The sequence below is a fragment of the Chanos chanos genome, chromosome 2 (genome assembly GCF_902362185.1).
Source record: "Chanos chanos chromosome 2, fChaCha1.1, whole genome shotgun sequence".
Lineage (NCBI taxonomy): Eukaryota > Metazoa > Chordata > Actinopteri > Gonorynchiformes > Chanidae > Chanos > Chanos chanos.
Genome location: NC_044496.1, coordinates 33,448,755 through 33,465,975, shown reverse-complemented (window position 1 = coordinate 33,465,975; position 17,221 = coordinate 33,448,755). Strand labels below are relative to the sequence as shown.

The 17,221-nt window shown below is 43.3% G+C and overlaps 1 protein-coding gene across 1 annotated transcript in view; it reads right to left on the bottom strand.

Moving 5' to 3' along the window:
• The window catches only part of celsr1b (cadherin EGF LAG seven-pass G-type receptor 1b), a 67,985-nt gene continuing 50,764 nt past the window's right edge, over window positions 1-17,221 (bottom strand). The window contains exons 14-35 of the mRNA XM_030764957.1: window positions 16,976-17,096; window positions 15,928-16,111; window positions 15,450-15,551; window positions 15,259-15,353; window positions 14,778-14,987; window positions 13,783-13,966; window positions 13,546-13,683; window positions 13,162-13,372; window positions 12,368-12,535; window positions 12,129-12,255; window positions 11,542-11,742; window positions 10,605-10,779; window positions 9,085-9,197; window positions 8,827-8,906; window positions 8,425-8,551; window positions 8,052-8,186; window positions 3,705-3,841; window positions 3,476-3,555; window positions 3,075-3,221; window positions 2,584-2,787; window positions 2,142-2,409; window positions 1-25 (exon numbers count right to left, since the gene is read on the bottom strand). Of these exons, the coding sequence (XP_030620817.1) occupies window positions 1-25; window positions 2,142-2,409; window positions 2,584-2,787; window positions 3,075-3,221; window positions 3,476-3,555; window positions 3,705-3,841; window positions 8,052-8,186; window positions 8,425-8,551; window positions 8,827-8,906; window positions 9,085-9,197; window positions 10,605-10,779; window positions 11,542-11,742; window positions 12,129-12,255; window positions 12,368-12,535; window positions 13,162-13,372; window positions 13,546-13,683; window positions 13,783-13,966; window positions 14,778-14,987; window positions 15,259-15,353; window positions 15,450-15,551; window positions 15,928-16,111; window positions 16,976-17,096 (3,232 nt within the window). The remainder of the gene's footprint in view (window positions 26-2,141; window positions 2,410-2,583; window positions 2,788-3,074; window positions 3,222-3,475; window positions 3,556-3,704; window positions 3,842-8,051; window positions 8,187-8,424; window positions 8,552-8,826; window positions 8,907-9,084; window positions 9,198-10,604; window positions 10,780-11,541; window positions 11,743-12,128; window positions 12,256-12,367; window positions 12,536-13,161; window positions 13,373-13,545; window positions 13,684-13,782; window positions 13,967-14,777; window positions 14,988-15,258; window positions 15,354-15,449; window positions 15,552-15,927; window positions 16,112-16,975; window positions 17,097-17,221) is intronic.

Sequence of the window (17,221 nt, the reverse complement as noted above, 5' to 3'; positions counted from 1 at the left end):
TCAGATTGATGTCTCGTTGCTTCCACTGCAAGGACACAGAGAGAGAGAGAGAGAGAAAGAGAGAGAGTGAGAGAGAGGAGAAGTGAGGGGGAGAGAGGAGATAAGAAGAGGAGTTTATCATCTCCATAGCCATGTGGAGTACAGTAGAGCCCAAAGGAGTGTGTCATTATATTTAACAACACAGAACACAACGTTACACTTTCTAGTCTTGCAGTAGGGTCTGATTTCAGTAATACTGATCCAGTACAGTAGACAGATACACAGGTTTTCAATTCACTCTGCGTTACACATGCTTGACATACATCTTCATCCAGTAGCATCTTTAAGTCTAACATCTGTAAAGCAGTGGTGGAATGTAACGAAGTACAAGTACTTCGTTACTGTACTTAAGTACATTTTTCATGTATCTGTACTTTACTTAAGTAGATTTAGTTGTGGGTACTTTTGACTTTTACTCCACTACATTTTACAGCAAGTATCTATACTTTCTACTCCACTATATTTCTACAATGCGTTGCGTTACACGTTACAGTCACATTGCGTTTTTTTGTTTGTTCGTTAGTTTTAAAGTAATCAATGGCGAGAGGGGAATTGGTCCACTGAACCAATCAAAGCGGACAGGTAATGTTAGACCCTCCTTCATCACGAGCGGGGCGCGCCCGCAGCAGCAGCAGCACTAACCGGTGATAAAACACCCAAAATGAATTCGAGAGAGGCCACCACAGAGATTCAGCCATTAGATATGCGCCACCAATTGCCTTATTTAAAAGAGTTGTTTGAGATAACCGGTTCTAAAAATGATTCATGGAGATTCCGGTGCCATCTTTGTCTCCCTCGAAAACACGAGATGCTAGCTTTCAAAAATTCGCCGTCAAATTTGAAGAAACATATTGAGGTAAATTAGGTTGCTTAACGCTACCTGACTTTTGCATGTTAAATTAATTTAGGTTAGTGAAGTCTTATGTAACCTTAGCTAGCCTCTTTTTCAAATGCACCACTAGCAACAAGTAAACACGATTAAATTATTATAATCTAGCGTTAACTGGCAAGTAACACATGCATGTTGCGTACGCAATGTAGTCTTGGTCCTGGGTGTTTGCTTGGATGCTAGATGCCGGGAACATCGGTGGTTATGTTGCTTGTGTGGCTAGGGGCTCTTTAGCCCTGTGCTTAGAGTTAAGGTTTAAAATGAGTTGGTATTATAGAATGACAGTATTAACATCGTAGTAATTACTTTAAAGATACCTTTGTCTTAATTACACTAAAATGGAATTTAAAAGTCAGACTGTCAACCCTACTTGGCATGCTTATATTGAGCCAAACCAAATTTCCATCTCCTGTAGGAACAGTCTGGCAAAAGTATACATTTTGTAATAGATAATATGTTGAAACCCTGTGTTAGGATCAGTGCCTATTCCTTTGTTAGGTGCATTTAATGCCCCTTTTTTCAGGCAGACAACTTGACTTGAATGTGTTTACTGCAGTCAATATAACACAATGGTTTTGCATTGTGTTCTATTGTGTTTGGTTTTATTTACAGTTAAATAAAAACTTTCAAAGGTATAATCAGTCCTCTTTATTATTTTGCTTAATGGCATTTAACTCTGCAGGTCACCCCTGAAATTCTGATTCACAGAATCGTAAGTCCAAGTGTGAACTGTGTCACAGAGGGTAAACACAATAAAAACAATAACCTTTCAAATAATTGATAAGAGATTGTTTGCCAGTGTTATCAATAGCATCATCTGCAGCATTGTTAATTAAAATGGCACAGCCCATACTATTGATGTATTAAACAAAATATAACTACAGTAGGCACACAATGATATTGTAGACCATTGCATTAGGGAATACATTCAGCAAGTACTTTTACTTTTAATACTTTAAGTATATTTAAAAGCAGGTACTTACTTTTGCTCACGTAAAAAGGTTAATGTGGTACTTTTACTTTTACTAGAGTACATTTTTGTCTGTTTATTTGTACTTTTACTTAAGTACAGTGTTTGATTACTTCCTCCACCACTGCTGTAAAGGTATTTTGGGTGGAGCATTCTGAGAGCAAGAGTTTTTGTGTTTTTAAATAAGCAGTCAGTTTAATGAAGGAGATGTGTAAAGCAGGTTTGTAGTTTACAACCACTCACTCAGAGTTGAACTGTTCGCCTGCTGTGACTAGGCTTGTGCCCTGCTCCATGGTAACCCCATTGGAGGGGATTACTGGAGGTAATGGGGGAGGTTTGATAATGATGCTGTTGGTCTCAGTGCCCGTGCAGAGCCCTTCAGTAGACCCTAATGATGGAGTCTTACAGCCAGACAGTGGGGGGTTGTAGTCACTCGGCTTCTCCCTCAGTCGGTTTTTCATGTTCTTGTCAGTAAGTGGCAGCGGGTAGGTGATTTTGTTTTTTAAAATCCCTGAGAGAGACAAGTACAGATACAGACCAGGCTCATATCTCACAGGCTTTGTTCTCTGTTCAACATTTAGCCAATGAGCATTTATTTATCATCCGTTCAAAAGCAAGACAAAACATTGTTTTGATAGACAAGCAATTTGTGACATGACAGAGCAATGATGGACACTTCTCTGACCTCTCCTGGGTAACTGGTTGCTCCCAGGCTGACTTGGAGGTTGCGGGAGATCTCCATTATGACTGAGTTTATTCTGCTGATGAAGTTCCACATTCACCCTGGTCTCCACACACGGTTTCTCCATTTTGCCAGCATTCTCACTCTCACTGGCTGTTGGGTGCTCTACTGGCCAGTGCGGCCTTACAGGATTGGACACTGTATCAACTAAAATAATAACAGCTAGTCAACCCACAGCTCAAAAATAAGGACAAGAGCAATGGAAACGATCTTCCTTTTTTCCCCTCTTATTTGTCTTGTTCTCAAGTCCTATAACAGTACTTTACCTGCATCACTGTGGACACTGACAACATGTTAACAAATAATTTTTAATTTTACCCAAAGGTGATATGTACAAAAAGATGAAGAGTGAACCAAGAATCAGTCCATGAGGAACTCCTAAAGAAATTTTATCACAATATTGTTTTCATAATGTGAAATAAAGAAAGTGTTACCTTTAGGAGTGCTGTGGAGTGGAGATCTTTCATTATTCCATTTAGGTTTAGTCTTCTTCTCCTCCTCATGCTCGCTGTCTGATGAGTGAGACGAAGCACAGGAACAGCTATTATTGTCTACTGAGAGCTCACTGTCCGAGTCTGACCCTAGATCACACACACACACACACACACACACACACACACACACACACACACACAAACAATAGGTTAATGTACAACTGATGAAGAGAATAACACAAAATGTCTGATATAAAAAAGAGAGAGGGAGAAAGAGGTGTGGGGTGTAATGTACATCAATTAATTACTTTCAGTAGACTGTCAACATGTTGTCAATTCACATGTTCAATATCGACTCCCAGAATCTGTGAATACATCTCACAATGTAATTCAGTCCTCACCCTCAGCTTTTTTACTGTTACGGTAGAAGAGAGATGAGTCTCCCTCCCCATGCTCCTCTTTTCTGCTGGTAGAAGACCCTCTGCACCTCTGTCTCGACACCTCCCTGTATAGGAACAAAATGAGAGCAAACCACTCCCATACACACCTGGATATGTTTTCTGATGTTGATAAGTGTAAACACAGACAAAGACACTGCACAGTGAGAGAAAAGAGCCATTAGCTGCTTACCTGAGTGCATATGTCAGGTAGCCGCTGCTACAGCTCTTGCCTGACCTGACAGAACTTTCCAGAAACACAGTGGACTCTCCGATCGGTGTACGGTATAAAGCCCCATCCTCCGTGTATGTGTTACCATTCAGAGAACGCTGTGGACATCAGAGAGACTTATTCCCTATATCCCTCAATATACACACACACTTCAATTGTGTCAGCTCTGCTATTTCCACTTAAATGTGTCAACTATACCATCTCCATTTAAATCCCTCAACTATATTATTTTTATTTAAATGTGTGAACTTTGCAAAATCCATTAAAACGTAATGTTTCAAAAGTAACGTCATTTGGATCAATTCTTCCACTCCTGGTCCCTCATGTACAAACAATATGCACAAAGATGTTGCGTGCACCATCTTTCACGCTCACGGTCGGATGTATCAAGAGTGAAATGAACGTGAGAATGTGCGTTCCTCCACGCCACCTTTATGTCTGGCGTACGCACATTTCTAATGGTTTTTGTCCATTGGCGACTCTTAGAGGCTATGCAGTGAAACTGCTAACATTGGGAATTGGTTTCCGAGTCTGTCGGACCACATGGAGATGCCGGAGATGCTAGGTTGTTCGGGAGAGACAGACTCAGAGTGCGTGCCACTGGAGTCTCCTGCCACCACACCGTCTCATTGAAAATAAAGAAATCACACCAAAGAACATACGCTGCAGCCTATTCATTGTAAACAGGGATGCCTATTTGGCATCATTGCATCTTTACATGTAACAAGGTTATTACATAAAAGTAAATCTAGTAATCTATAGGAAGGTTACCCAAAAACATGGAATTTTTTTTCCTTCATTGCGACCTTGTATGCATTCAGTCTCCCTCACATGCATGTAATAACCCCGTAAAAATAGCGTCGTCCACAACAGAGGAAACTCTCTGTTCTAACGGTGTGAGTCCTTGACTCCTGCACCTCCGCCTGCTCTGCCACCACTCTGGTGGTGGGCAGCAGTCCTCCGCTTCACGTCCAGAAAACCAAAACCATCTCTCAGTCACCAAAACCATCTTTCAGTCACCAAAACCATCTCTCAGTCACCAATACCATCTCTTCAGTCACCAAAACCATCTCTTCGCGGGCCAACCAGAAGCCATGGCTGACAGCAGAAGTCCGGGCACTGCTGAGGACCCGGAATGATGCATTCAGATCTGGTGATAAGTCAGCCCTCAAGACAGCACGGGCCAACCTGTTGCGTGGCATCAGGGAGGCGAAAAGACAATGTGCCCAAAAAATCAACAGCCACTTCACAAACGGCAAAGATGCACGGCGTCTGTGGAAGGGAATCCAGACCCTCACTGACCTCAAGCCTCCTCCTCCTCAGACCTGTAGCAATGACCCCACCCTCCCAGATGCATTGAACGACTTCTACGCACGGTATGAGAGACTGAACAATGTGCTGGCGGTAAAAACTACCCCCCGGACGGATGACCAGATTCTGCAGGTGACTGCAGACGAAGTGAGAAAGACCCTCTCCAGAGTCAACCCACGAAAAGCTGCGGGCCCAGACAGAATCCCAGGCCGAGCTATCAGGGACTGTGCTGAGCAGCTGGCAGATGTTCTTGCTGACATCTTCAACATCTCGCTGTTCCACGCAGTCGTCCCCATGTGTTTCAAGTCTACTACAGTCATACCAGTGCCTAAGAAGTCCCCCGTGTCCTGCCACAATGACTACCGTCCCATTGCGCTGACTCCCATCATCATGAAGTGCTTTGAGAGGCTGGTCATGAAACACATCAAGTCCAGCCTGCCCTCTACACTGGACCCTCTCCAGTTTGCATACCGCGCTAACCGCTCCACAGAAGATGCCATAACCTCTTCCCTCCACCCAGCCCTGTCCCACCTGGAGAGAAAGAACAGCTATGTGAGGATGCTGTTCATTGACTTCAGCTCAGCTTTTAACACAATCATACCTCAACACCTGATAGAAAAGCTGAGCCAGCTGGGCCTTAACACCCCTGTCTGCAACTGGGTGCTTGACTTCCTCATGGAGAGGCCACAGTCAGTCCAAATTGGCAGCATCACCTCCAGGTCCATCACACTGAGCACCGGCACTCCACAGGGCTGTGTGCTCAGTCCGCTCCTGTTCACCCTGCTGACCCACGACTGCACAGCATCATCCACCTCCAACCTCATCATAAAGTTTGCTGACGACACTACATTGGTAGGCCTCATCAGCAACAATGATGAATTCTCTATACAGAACAGAAGTGGACCAACTGGCAGCGTGCTGCAAAATCAGCAACCTCTTCCTAAACATAGGGAAAACTAAGGAGGTCATCATCGACTTCAGAAAGACCAGAACCCACCATACCCCCCTGACCATCGATGGTACGGACGTACAGAGAGTCAACAGCGCTAAGTTCTTGGGAGTGTACATCACAGAGGACCTCTCCTGGTCCTCACATGTCACTGCGCTCTCCAAGAAGGCCCAGCAGCGTCTCCACTTCCTGCGGTGCCTGAAGAAGGCGAGTCTCCCCCCATCCATCCTCACCACATTCTACAGAGGCACCATAGAGAGCATTCTGACCAGCTGTATCACTGTCTGGCATGAGAACTGCAAAGCCTGTGATCGCAAGTCCCTGCAGCGGATAGTGAAGACAGCTGAAAAGATCATAGGAACTGCTCTCCCATCCATACAGGCCATCTACAATGCACGGTGCACCCGAAAGCCCTCAGCATCGCGAAGGACCCTACCCACCCTTCCCACATCCACTTCTCCCTCCTACCCTCTGGCAGGAGGTTCCGGAGCATCCGTGCTGCCTCCACCAGACTATGCAGCAGTTTCTTTCCTCAGGCTGTGAGGTTCCTCAACAGCTTGAACACTCTCTGACCTCTCCTTTGCACAATAAACTGCACAACTGCACCTTTGAACAATCAACTGCACTACTGCACAATCAAATTGCACTAACACCCCATACAACTCACCTACCTACCTGCACAATGCCAATGCTGTTGCCAGTAATTCACTGTCTGTGTCTGGTGTTATGTCTGTAGGTGTTATGTCATATATGTCTAGGTTTGAAATATGTAGGGTTGTTTTTTTGTTTGTATGTTGTAGAAGTTTTACTTCTTACTACTACTACTTACTTAGTACTTTCTTTACCCAGTACTTTCTGTCTTTACTTAGTACTTCTGTTTTACCCAGTACTTTCTGTTGTCATATTTATTACCCCCCGGATTTCTTTTTTTCTTTTCTTTTTTTTAACCCTCCCCTCAGTACTTATTGTGCGTATTTATTGTTTTATGTGGTATTTATTTGTTATATTGTTTTATGTGGCACTGTGGTCCTTGTGTAACACAATCTCGTTCCCCTGTATGTATGAGTCATGCATATGTGGAAATGACAATAAAAGCAGTCTAAGTCTAAGTCCACCTCAATATCGGACCACTTCTTTTTAAATTTCATTTACCGTCCGTTTCTCCGACCCAACCGCATCAGTAGCCTCTGCCACACTGTCCCACTCCATTTTTTTCCATTTCTTTTATTATGAACGCCAGAGGACAGAGTGCCAAATAAAATACTGTTTCTGGCCTCCACCTCTGTCAATAGCACCTCCACTTCGCACTTGATGAAATTTAGTTTTTTGATCGACTTGCCGATTGCTTTCGCCATTCTTCATGAATTTGAAGAGAGGAGACTCTAGGCCTATTCATACTCATTAGCATATTACAATCGGTCTAACTGATGGATGAGAGAGGTTGGAGTGCGGCGCACATGCATGTGCACTCAATTTCACGTTGACTGAGATGTACAAAGAGAAGGTGCGAGGAATCTTGCATGCGCGCGGTTTCATACATCTAAATTTTTTTGTGCATACGCAGCTTCCCAGCTTCGTGCGTATGCTATTTTTTAGTATGAATTCTACGCAAGGTTTTGTACATGAGGCCCCTGATGTTTTCCTGATAATTACGATTTTCATTTTATTGATACTATTTCTGCCTGAGTAAGCAGTTATGAGTTCATGTCATTATGTGTACTGTCATGAGCTCATGTCATTATGATTATTGTTAGTGCTGAATGATAAATGCAGCCTTATCTTTAAAGTGCTCATCTGGTAAAAATGTGTTGATGAAACTTATGTGTTGATGTGTGATATGTTAGCTTTATAACTGATACTGCCCAACAGGAATAATGAGTCCTCAGATAAATGAATCCTCTGTAACTCACACTCACCGTGAGCAGAGTGAATCTGTAACTCACACTCATTGTGAGCAGAGTGAATCTGTAACTCACACTCACAGTGAACAGAGTGAATCTGTAACTCACACTCACCGTGAACAGAGTGAATCTGTAACTCAAACTCACCGTGAGCAGAGTTGCACGCGTAGCATTGAAGGCACTCGAATCCCCTGCTGACAACTTTTTCCCTGTGAAGAAGCTTTTCAAATTTCTCCTCACATCTTTGTTGAAAATGCAGTGGAAGAAGAAGATACAAATGCCCTGGAAAGGGGAGAGAGGGAGAGACAGTGAGAGAGAAAGGCAGACTGAATCCCCTCCATTTATCCATTACTTCTTGTCACTTCTGTAAATGAATCAGAGGGTCATAATGACTTTAGTCAGTGACACTTACAGAAATTAACATACCCACAGATAGTGGAATAAAGAGAGAACTGACCCATAGGATCCATTGGCACCACAGAATCACATTGCTTCTGGATGATCACACCCTGAGCATTACCTGCAGGCAGCTGAGGATGGCAAAAAGGTAGTGGAAAGTAAGAACATCACTGTTGACCGCCATTAGTCCCAGCAGCCAGGTGGCGCTAATGAGCAGAAGGAGCATGAAAGCCACACGCAGAGCAGAGCTGTAGAAGAAGGAGAGGGTGAGCAAGACACAAAACAGTCAGGACACACGGTACCCATAACTTATCCTGCCGTAGGAGAATATGTTTAGTTTAACAGAATTTAAATTTGATTTATTCTTCCATGTTGCACATTCACAGATACTGTTTAGAGATGCAGGGCAGGGACTGTGGCCTTGAGAGCACAGATTTCCTGGTTTATGTGGTAAAAGAGAGACTGTGAAATCTGGAAAAAAAAGCTGTTTAAAACCGGAGAGGGGAATTCTGATAGGACTTACATTGCTAATGTCTTTTCAAAAGTGCGCTGCCTCTGTCCACAAGAAGCCTTGGCAGCCAGTGTAAATATTACCATGTTTATCTGAGAAGGGAGGGAGCATTTCCGAACATTATAACAGCCAAGATAATCATTAAGTATGTTACTGAAACACAGACACACATGCACAGACAGTGAGCAGACAAGAGAAAAGTAGCCATGGCTTTGCTAATGAAGCTTATCATACACACTCACACCCACACAGACACACACACAGACTGACCAGGACTATGACAGAGATGGGGCCAGTGATGCTCCAGATGAGTGTGTCATGAACAGAGAGCCAACAGAAGTCTGGGTTCCCATAACCCTGAGGATCCAGCCCCACTGCCAAACCTACAACAGAGACACAATATACAGTGTTAAACAGCCCCACTGCCAAACCTACAACAGAGAGACGATACACGCTGTTAAATAACCCACTGCCAAACCTATGACAGAGACACAACACACACTGTTAAACAACCCACTGTCAAGCCTACGACAGAGAGATGATACACACTGTTATACAGACACAACACATACAGTTAAACAACCCACTGTCTGTCTATATGTATGCTAAATGTATGACAGATATACAACACACACAGTCAAACAACCCACTGCCAAACCCATGACAGAGAGACGATGCACACTGTTTGACATAACACACACTGTCAAACAAGCCACTGTCAACCTGACACAACACACACTGTCAAACTACCCACTGTTAAACAGTGTGAGCAGATAAGCGACCACAGTGACAGACACGCATTCGGTCAGGACAGTCTTTTCAGTCGCTAATATCTGAACACAAATAGAGCAGAGAACTGCTCCTTTCCGCAACACCTTAAGTCTCTCTGTAGTGTAGGCACACAGTTAACGTATCAGCACATAAAAAAAACCTAACTGAACCAAAAAAATAATAGAGATCTGTATCTGTTAGCATGTTAATCCTTCTTGAGAAATGTAATACGCCAACCAATCAGAGGCAGTCAAATGAGAGGTGTGATCTGAATTATACTGAGCTGACAGGAAGCAGAGGATCAGTATTCCTATGATTAAAAGACACCTCCAGTTCCCCTCTCTGTCTGGGCATGGGTATATTTCTGATTCAAGATATTGTCAGGGTGTGTGGGATTATAGTTGATTAGGAGAGGAGCCTGCATCAGAATGTGTGTGTGTGTGTGTGTGTGTGTGTGTGTGTGTGGATGGAGCTCTGTGTGCATATCCGGATGTGTGTGTGTATATGTGTGCACGCGTGCGGATGATTACGTCTGTGTCTGTGTACGTGTGTGTGTGTGTGTGTGTGTGTTTGTGTGTGTGTATGTTTCTGATTCAAGATATTGTCAGGGTGTGTGGGATTATAGTTGATTAGGAGAGGAGCCTGCATCAGAGTGTGTGTGTGTCTGTGAGTATATGTGTGTGTGTGTGTGCATGCTTGCGTGTGTGTGCATGCTTGTGTGTGTGTGCACGCGCATGTGTGTACAGATGGGTGGGTGTGTGTGTGTGTGTGTGTGTGGATGGAGCTCTGTGTGCATATGCAGATGTGTGTGTTTATATGTGTACACATGTGTGGATGAGTACGTCTGTGTCTGTGTATGTATGTGTGTGTATGTATGTGTGAGCATGTGTGTATATGTGTGCGTGTGTGCACAGATGGGTGTGTATGTGTGCACAGGTAGGGGTGTGTGTGTGTGTGTGTGTGTGTGTGTGTGTGAGCCTGTGTGTGTGTACATGTGTGTGGATGGGTGCATGTCTCACCGGTGATAATGGCAGGAAAGCCCCAGCCGATGGCATAGTAGAAGTGCATGTGACCGTGATTAATGTTGCGCATTTCTGTGAGCATGCGGTAAATGTGCAGACCCTCCACAAACATCCAGGCAAAGGTGCACATGTAGGAATAATGCAACACAATGGCCACCACTGTGCACACAAACTACAGACAGAACGAGAAAAAAAAGCAGTTTTTTTTTTTTTTTTTACAGTCATAGAAGGTTCCTGTCTGAAGGGAGAAAGTTGATCAAGGCTTTGTGAATGAAAGTCGTATCCTGTACAGAACATTTTTAAAGGCGGCTTTGAATATCTCTAATGTCTGTAACATGTCCATGATTGTCAGAATATATGAGGTAAAAGAAAGTAGAAAGAGAGCCACTTTGATCCAGACACACACTTCAGCGTTAACTGTAACCAACACACACATACACACACACAGAGGCATTTGAAGAGACTCTGTCATTAATTGTTTGAGGTGCTTACTGAATATCCATGGGCTATGTGGTACATAACATCTCTTAATCTAACACCTCAATGTGACTCTCACACAGAAACAAAATCTCTCTCGCTCTCTCACACACAGACACAAACGTGTGCACGTGCTCATGTTATACTGTACAATATCATTCACAGAGGCTTGGTGCTTATTGTACAAAATAACTACAAAAAAACTTTTTACAAAAATGCCATTTAAATGAAACAGAATAGGTACAGTTGTCATGCTCCCAGTCAGATGTGGGTGTTTAGCAGTTTAGTCAATGAATCCTGCCCAAAGTTTCCTGCGGTAGAGCTAGATTAAAGCATGTCTAACTCCTCAAGTATTTCTGGACGCGCACAAAAAATGAGTGCCTAAAACAGATTAGTGCCTATGCAGAGATCAATACCCAGTCTTTGTCTTTTTTTGGAAGAACACTGTCCTGCTGACCTGGTTATCTGTCTGATTGATGCCTGTGAGGAAGACGAGCTTGGAGAGAAAAATGGATGCCACCAGGTTCTTATGGATGCTGTGCAGGTTAGAGCGTAGTTTGTGGAGGATGGCGAGCAGGAGAAAGGTGATGAGGAGGGCAACCAGGGAGGCTGACACTGTGGTGTATGTCACCACCTTCAGAGGCAGAACATCCCCGTGCTGACAGAGCAAAGATACGACAGAATCAGTTAGACAGAATGAGAACCTCGGTGTACTAGCAACCTACTGAATAGGTCACAGAACACAGAACACAGGTCACATAAAATCTCATATTAAAATAATGTCTTAAAAATATTTTGCATAAGTTGTATGGTATCTAAGATATGTGAAAAGGAATAATTTAGAAAAGTAAGTGCATCCGAGATAGGATCAAAATAATTATTGAATATTTTTCCGTTTTCCTCTAAGGACATTTTAAAGTAAGAATCACATCACATTTTCATTCTGTATGTATTCAGTCTTGTCTGAATAAAACACCTAACCCACACACACATCTGTCAGTGTTTCCTCCAGGTGAGGAACCTGTTCATGCTGTATAGACTGACCTCTCTCTTGGAGATGTCCATGAGGATGGCAAAGCTGGTCATGTGGTTACACTGGCAGCTGACGTGAGAGATGTTCCTGAAAACCAGCTCACAGCCTCTGGAAGACCAGGCCCCTGTTCCCCCAGCTCTGCATGGCAGCAAATATTACACTGATGAACCTGTGCATTCACTGACTCACCCATACATACAGATATACGCTATGACTAAGTAAACAGCAATGGGAGATAATGGGGACTTACAGGAGGGAATGGTTCCAGAACACACAGACAGGCTTGGTTCTCTCCTCTGTCTCCAGCAGTCTGAAGTGGAGGGTGACAGGACATTCAGGTGGAGCAGAGACAGGATCTCTCTCTTTGTACAGCACGGTAGTCACCACAGGACTGTTAATGACAGGATGATTTGGCAGCCTACACACACACACACACACACACACAGATCAACACACACAAAGGGACAGAACAATTACCTAATGTCCAATCACTGAATGGAATTATTTGCCATTTGTAAACAGTGCTGTAAAACACATCTCAAGTTAGCTCACCAGTATAGAGCAACTATGCATTCTTGCTTTGCCTTTCTTTTCACTGACTTAATGACAGAATGAACTAACCAAAATTTTAGTATAGAAGTTAGAGCAGATTGGTAAAAGGTCTAAAATTAAGGTTTAAGGCCTAAAAATATTATGAATTACAATATATAGGAGAAGGGGAAACAAAAGGCTCAGGTGTGATTACAAAACTGCACACGAAGCAGATTCACCGGCATTAAACTCTGACAGTGCAATCCATGCCAGCGACTAAGGATTATAGACACCCTTTTTTTGTTTTAATATAAAGGAAATCTCACTAGAGTAAATGCATTTATGAAAGCATACAGAAGAGTGCTGTCTCACATATCTTATTAATACTGTAGGTGGTTAGGGATGGGAAATGAAATTAACTCTGAAATGAACTCTGTGCTACTCAAGTAAGTGTTAACCATCTGATTTGCCATGCTTGGTTACTGTGTAGGGAGGCACTGTAAGATCACACACCGGAAGCTGCGTCGATCTGTGTCATAATTCTCGGGTAGGAGCTGGCCTAGAGACCTGTAAATGATCACCATCGCAACGGGGGAGGAGTCAGTACCCTCACTATGATGCTTTTTTTTAACCGATGGTGTGTGATTGGCTGTTGTAGGAGCGGGGCCATCCACAGGAGCGTCGGGAGGATCAGTCTGGAGGGATAGTTCTTCAGCAGGAAGAACTACACAACAAAGGACAGTGTGGTCATTTAGGACTATCTAAAGAAATACAAGAGTGGGCAGTGTTCAGAACATTCAGCTGCAGCACAAATTGGTTTCTGTGGTAACACACATGCCAAAGAGACTACATCTCCTGCATTATCTAGCTCTTAGACGAGATAAAGCAGAGATTAACCCCTGTTCTCTGCTGCCCTGATGGATAAACCCAGGAAGGAGACGGATGACTCCAGCTCTTTGGAATACACCTCCTTTATCCTCTGGAAACGAGGGATTTGATCTGAGGTGGAGAAGTCCAGGTAGTCCATAGATACAACTTAATGAGTAAAAGAAAATGACATGTAAGTTCAACGCTCACACTCTGCCCTGTTGTCATGTCTAGCAATCTAAATATACTTATGAGTTCAGAACTCACTGATGTTCTCTGAGACAGTGGTAAAAGGTCTGAGGTAGGTTCTCTTGGCGTTCTGAGTCAGGGTGTGGGCATACTCTTCAAAACTCCGCAGCAGTTGGGAAGTGCCCCCCTCTGACTGCTGGATCCGATCCCAGTGCTCCTTAAGGTCTGGGTTGAGGATGGAGCTGCCTGCCCTGATAATGTTCTGGATAATGAAGAAGCATGAAATTATTACTAACCTTAACAGGCTGTCTGTTTCCAAATAATATATTGGTTCATAAGCACATATTGAAAACCCAAATGCCCAGATTTCTGGAGGACACATGTAGGGGTCTCATCCATCCATCCATCCATCCACCCATACATCTGATAATTGTGAGTAATGTATCTGAACTACTACTGAATGATTTTTCATAGAAATACTTTCTCTCTGCTCTCTGACATGTAAATGGGGTGATTTCTCAAAGGCATTAAGTTTCAATACTTTAGCAACTAGACTGCATTATGAATGAAGATTCTCCCCTTTATCAATCATGTTTTTTCCCAGAATGTCCAGAAAACCAACCAGTAATGGTTGGCAAGTACCTATTCCACTCCTCCAGAGCTGGATAATTCCCAAAAGGGCATATCTGCCCCGGTTTAAAGCAGGATTTGGAAACTGTTAACAATTATTTCATAACTACTGAGGTGAATTCATAGACTTTAATCCGGTGTTGTTAGGTGGATTACAGGGATTTCCTGAGGTCTAGGGAAACCTTTTTAATTGACCTGTTGCCAAAGACAGTCCACAAACAATTGCTGTTTACATGTACATACATACAAATACCACTTAGTGTTGATGGATTTGCCCAGGCTGATTAAATAAAAAAGGAAATTTTTCATAATGTCAGTGAGTATAATAAAGTGTAAAACAACTGTGAGGTAAAGTGCCAGTGACTGCAGATGAGACATGCCACTTGGTCTAAGTCATTAGTCTTTGTTAAGTCTTGGTATGTGCACCAGGCTGTGTGCTTCACCTCGTTAAAGGCTGAATCGTGAGTAGAGGTCAGGTCAAATCCATGCTTGAGGTTCTCGAGCTGTAGCATGTTTGTGATGAGGTGGTAGGCTGTCTTCACGTCGTTACTATACAGAGGGCCAGTTTGCTCTGTGGCACTGCGTAGTGTGGCTGCCAGGCTTATGGATCGCTCTCTGTCTAGTCTGGAGGCATTTGCCTGGATCTCTGCACTCTGAGAGGGGACAGACAGTTTAATGACTGGTCTTAATCCCAAATGTCCTCTGCCCAAACTGCCTCTCACCCACTTGGACACAAGACAAAAACTTACACAAGTTAACAATGAAAAATGAAGACATAAAATGGAGTTTAATATGCTGGGTACCTTCTACAGGTGAGTGTATAGGTGCTCAGTTAAGGAACTTTCTGTCCATGCCTAAACTCATACTATGCATACCATCACACACACACACACACCCACACACACACACCAGAGATAAGCAAACCTCTTTCATGAGCTTGGAGAAAGCCAGGGAGGTACAGTTGAAGAGCTGCGGTGGAAGCCAGCCCTTCTCATCACTGCAGTGCCGGACGGCTGTGCCTTCAAAGATGGCGCAGACACACAGGGATGAATTCATAATGTGAGCAGATGGGCATGTGTCCAAACGTGTATTTTTAAAGTTTTTACTTAACTCACCGCTGGATCCTTTAGGACATTTCATGGCAGCAGGACTGCCAAATGTAGTTTCGGGCCACCAGATCCCTGTGTCAAAGGCTCTGGGACAGCCATCATAAACCACTGCGAATACAAAGTAAACTTTACCATCAGGCCATGTATCATTGTACCAAGTACAATTGTCAAGCCTACAGACTCTCCCCAATCTGACCCTGTTAAAAAAACACTCTCCAACCTGACCCTGTTAAAAAAACATTCCGCAGTCTGACCCTGTTAAAAAAACAATTCCTAATCTGATCCTGTTAAAATAGGACCACAGCTCCCCCATTTACGCCCTTGGTAATCCCCCTGAGCTACAGCCCAGCTGTGCATAAGTGATATAGAATGTTTTAAATCCTTATTACCATAAGCATATGCTAAGAGAACATTAGATGTGATTTAGGATGGATGAGACTGTGAGCTGAAATCAAGTGGGTACATCCATTGACAGAACACATACCCACACAGCCGCTGGGTGTGACCTCAGCAAAGGGGTTGTCACAGCGGTCGCAACGACGTCCCACCACACCCGTCTTACAAGAGCACTGACCAGTCAGAGGATCACAAGTCCGACTGTGAGCACCCAGATGGAAACACTCACAGGCGTAACAGGCGTCTTCACCTGCGGGACGGTAGTAATTGTCCTACCGAAGAGGGAGGGACAGAGAACACTTTCAGCTGTACACACCCTACAGCAACCAGCAACTGCACAATCCCATAATGCCAAGCCCACAATGCAAGATTCAAGATTCATCTGAATCTTGAATCTTAAATCTTCTTGAATCTTGAACCCCATAATGCCAAGCCCATAATGCAGTACATATGGGTATATTTTCTCTTCAAACACACGTGACTGTAGGTCACACCTGACAGTAGATCACAATGGCCAGATGCTCCTTACAGGAATGGTTTGGACATTTAAGTCATTGTGTCTAATGGAAGCTATGCAATGCAGTTTGTTGTTTTGTGCACTTCATGCAAGTCTGACAGGTGCTATGCTGTACGATGCAATACAAGTGTGTGTGCTACAAGGGCCTTTACTCTGTATTACGTCATTATGTCTGGCAAATGCTACACTAAACAGTTGTGTGGCTTGTGTAAGTCATAACTTAAAAACATTATGATAAACAGTCCTTTGGCTTGGGTAAGTCATAATTAAACAAACGCTGTAATAAAAAGTCCTTTGGCTTGTGAAAGTCATAACTTATAAACATTATGATAAACAGTCTTTTGGTCTGTGTAAGTCATAAATTATAAACATTATGATAAACAGTCTTTTGGCTTGCGTAAGTCATAACTAACAAATGCTATAATAGACAGTCCTTTGGCTTGTGAAAGTCATACCTTATAAACATTATGATAAACAATATTTTGGCTTGCGCAAGTCATAACTAACAAATGCTATAATAGACAATCTTTTGGCTCGTGTAAATCATAACCTACAAACACTATAATAAACACTCTCACCCTGTGTGTAAGTCATTGCACTGTGCTACACAGTTCTTTACCTTGCAGCGACACTCCCCAGTGGTCTTGTTACAGTCTCTGTGAAAGCCTTTGCTGACATCACAGTTACACGGCCCGCAGGTCGGGTGACCCCACCACCCCAGTGCACAGGGCTGGCCACTTCTGCACACGAGACAAAAAAAATCTACATTTCATTCCCCACATCACACTCATGGCAGAGGGCATTTATACAGTCAGACAAGTACATGCAGCCAGCTCATGTGAAATGATAAAATTAATGCCAAGCT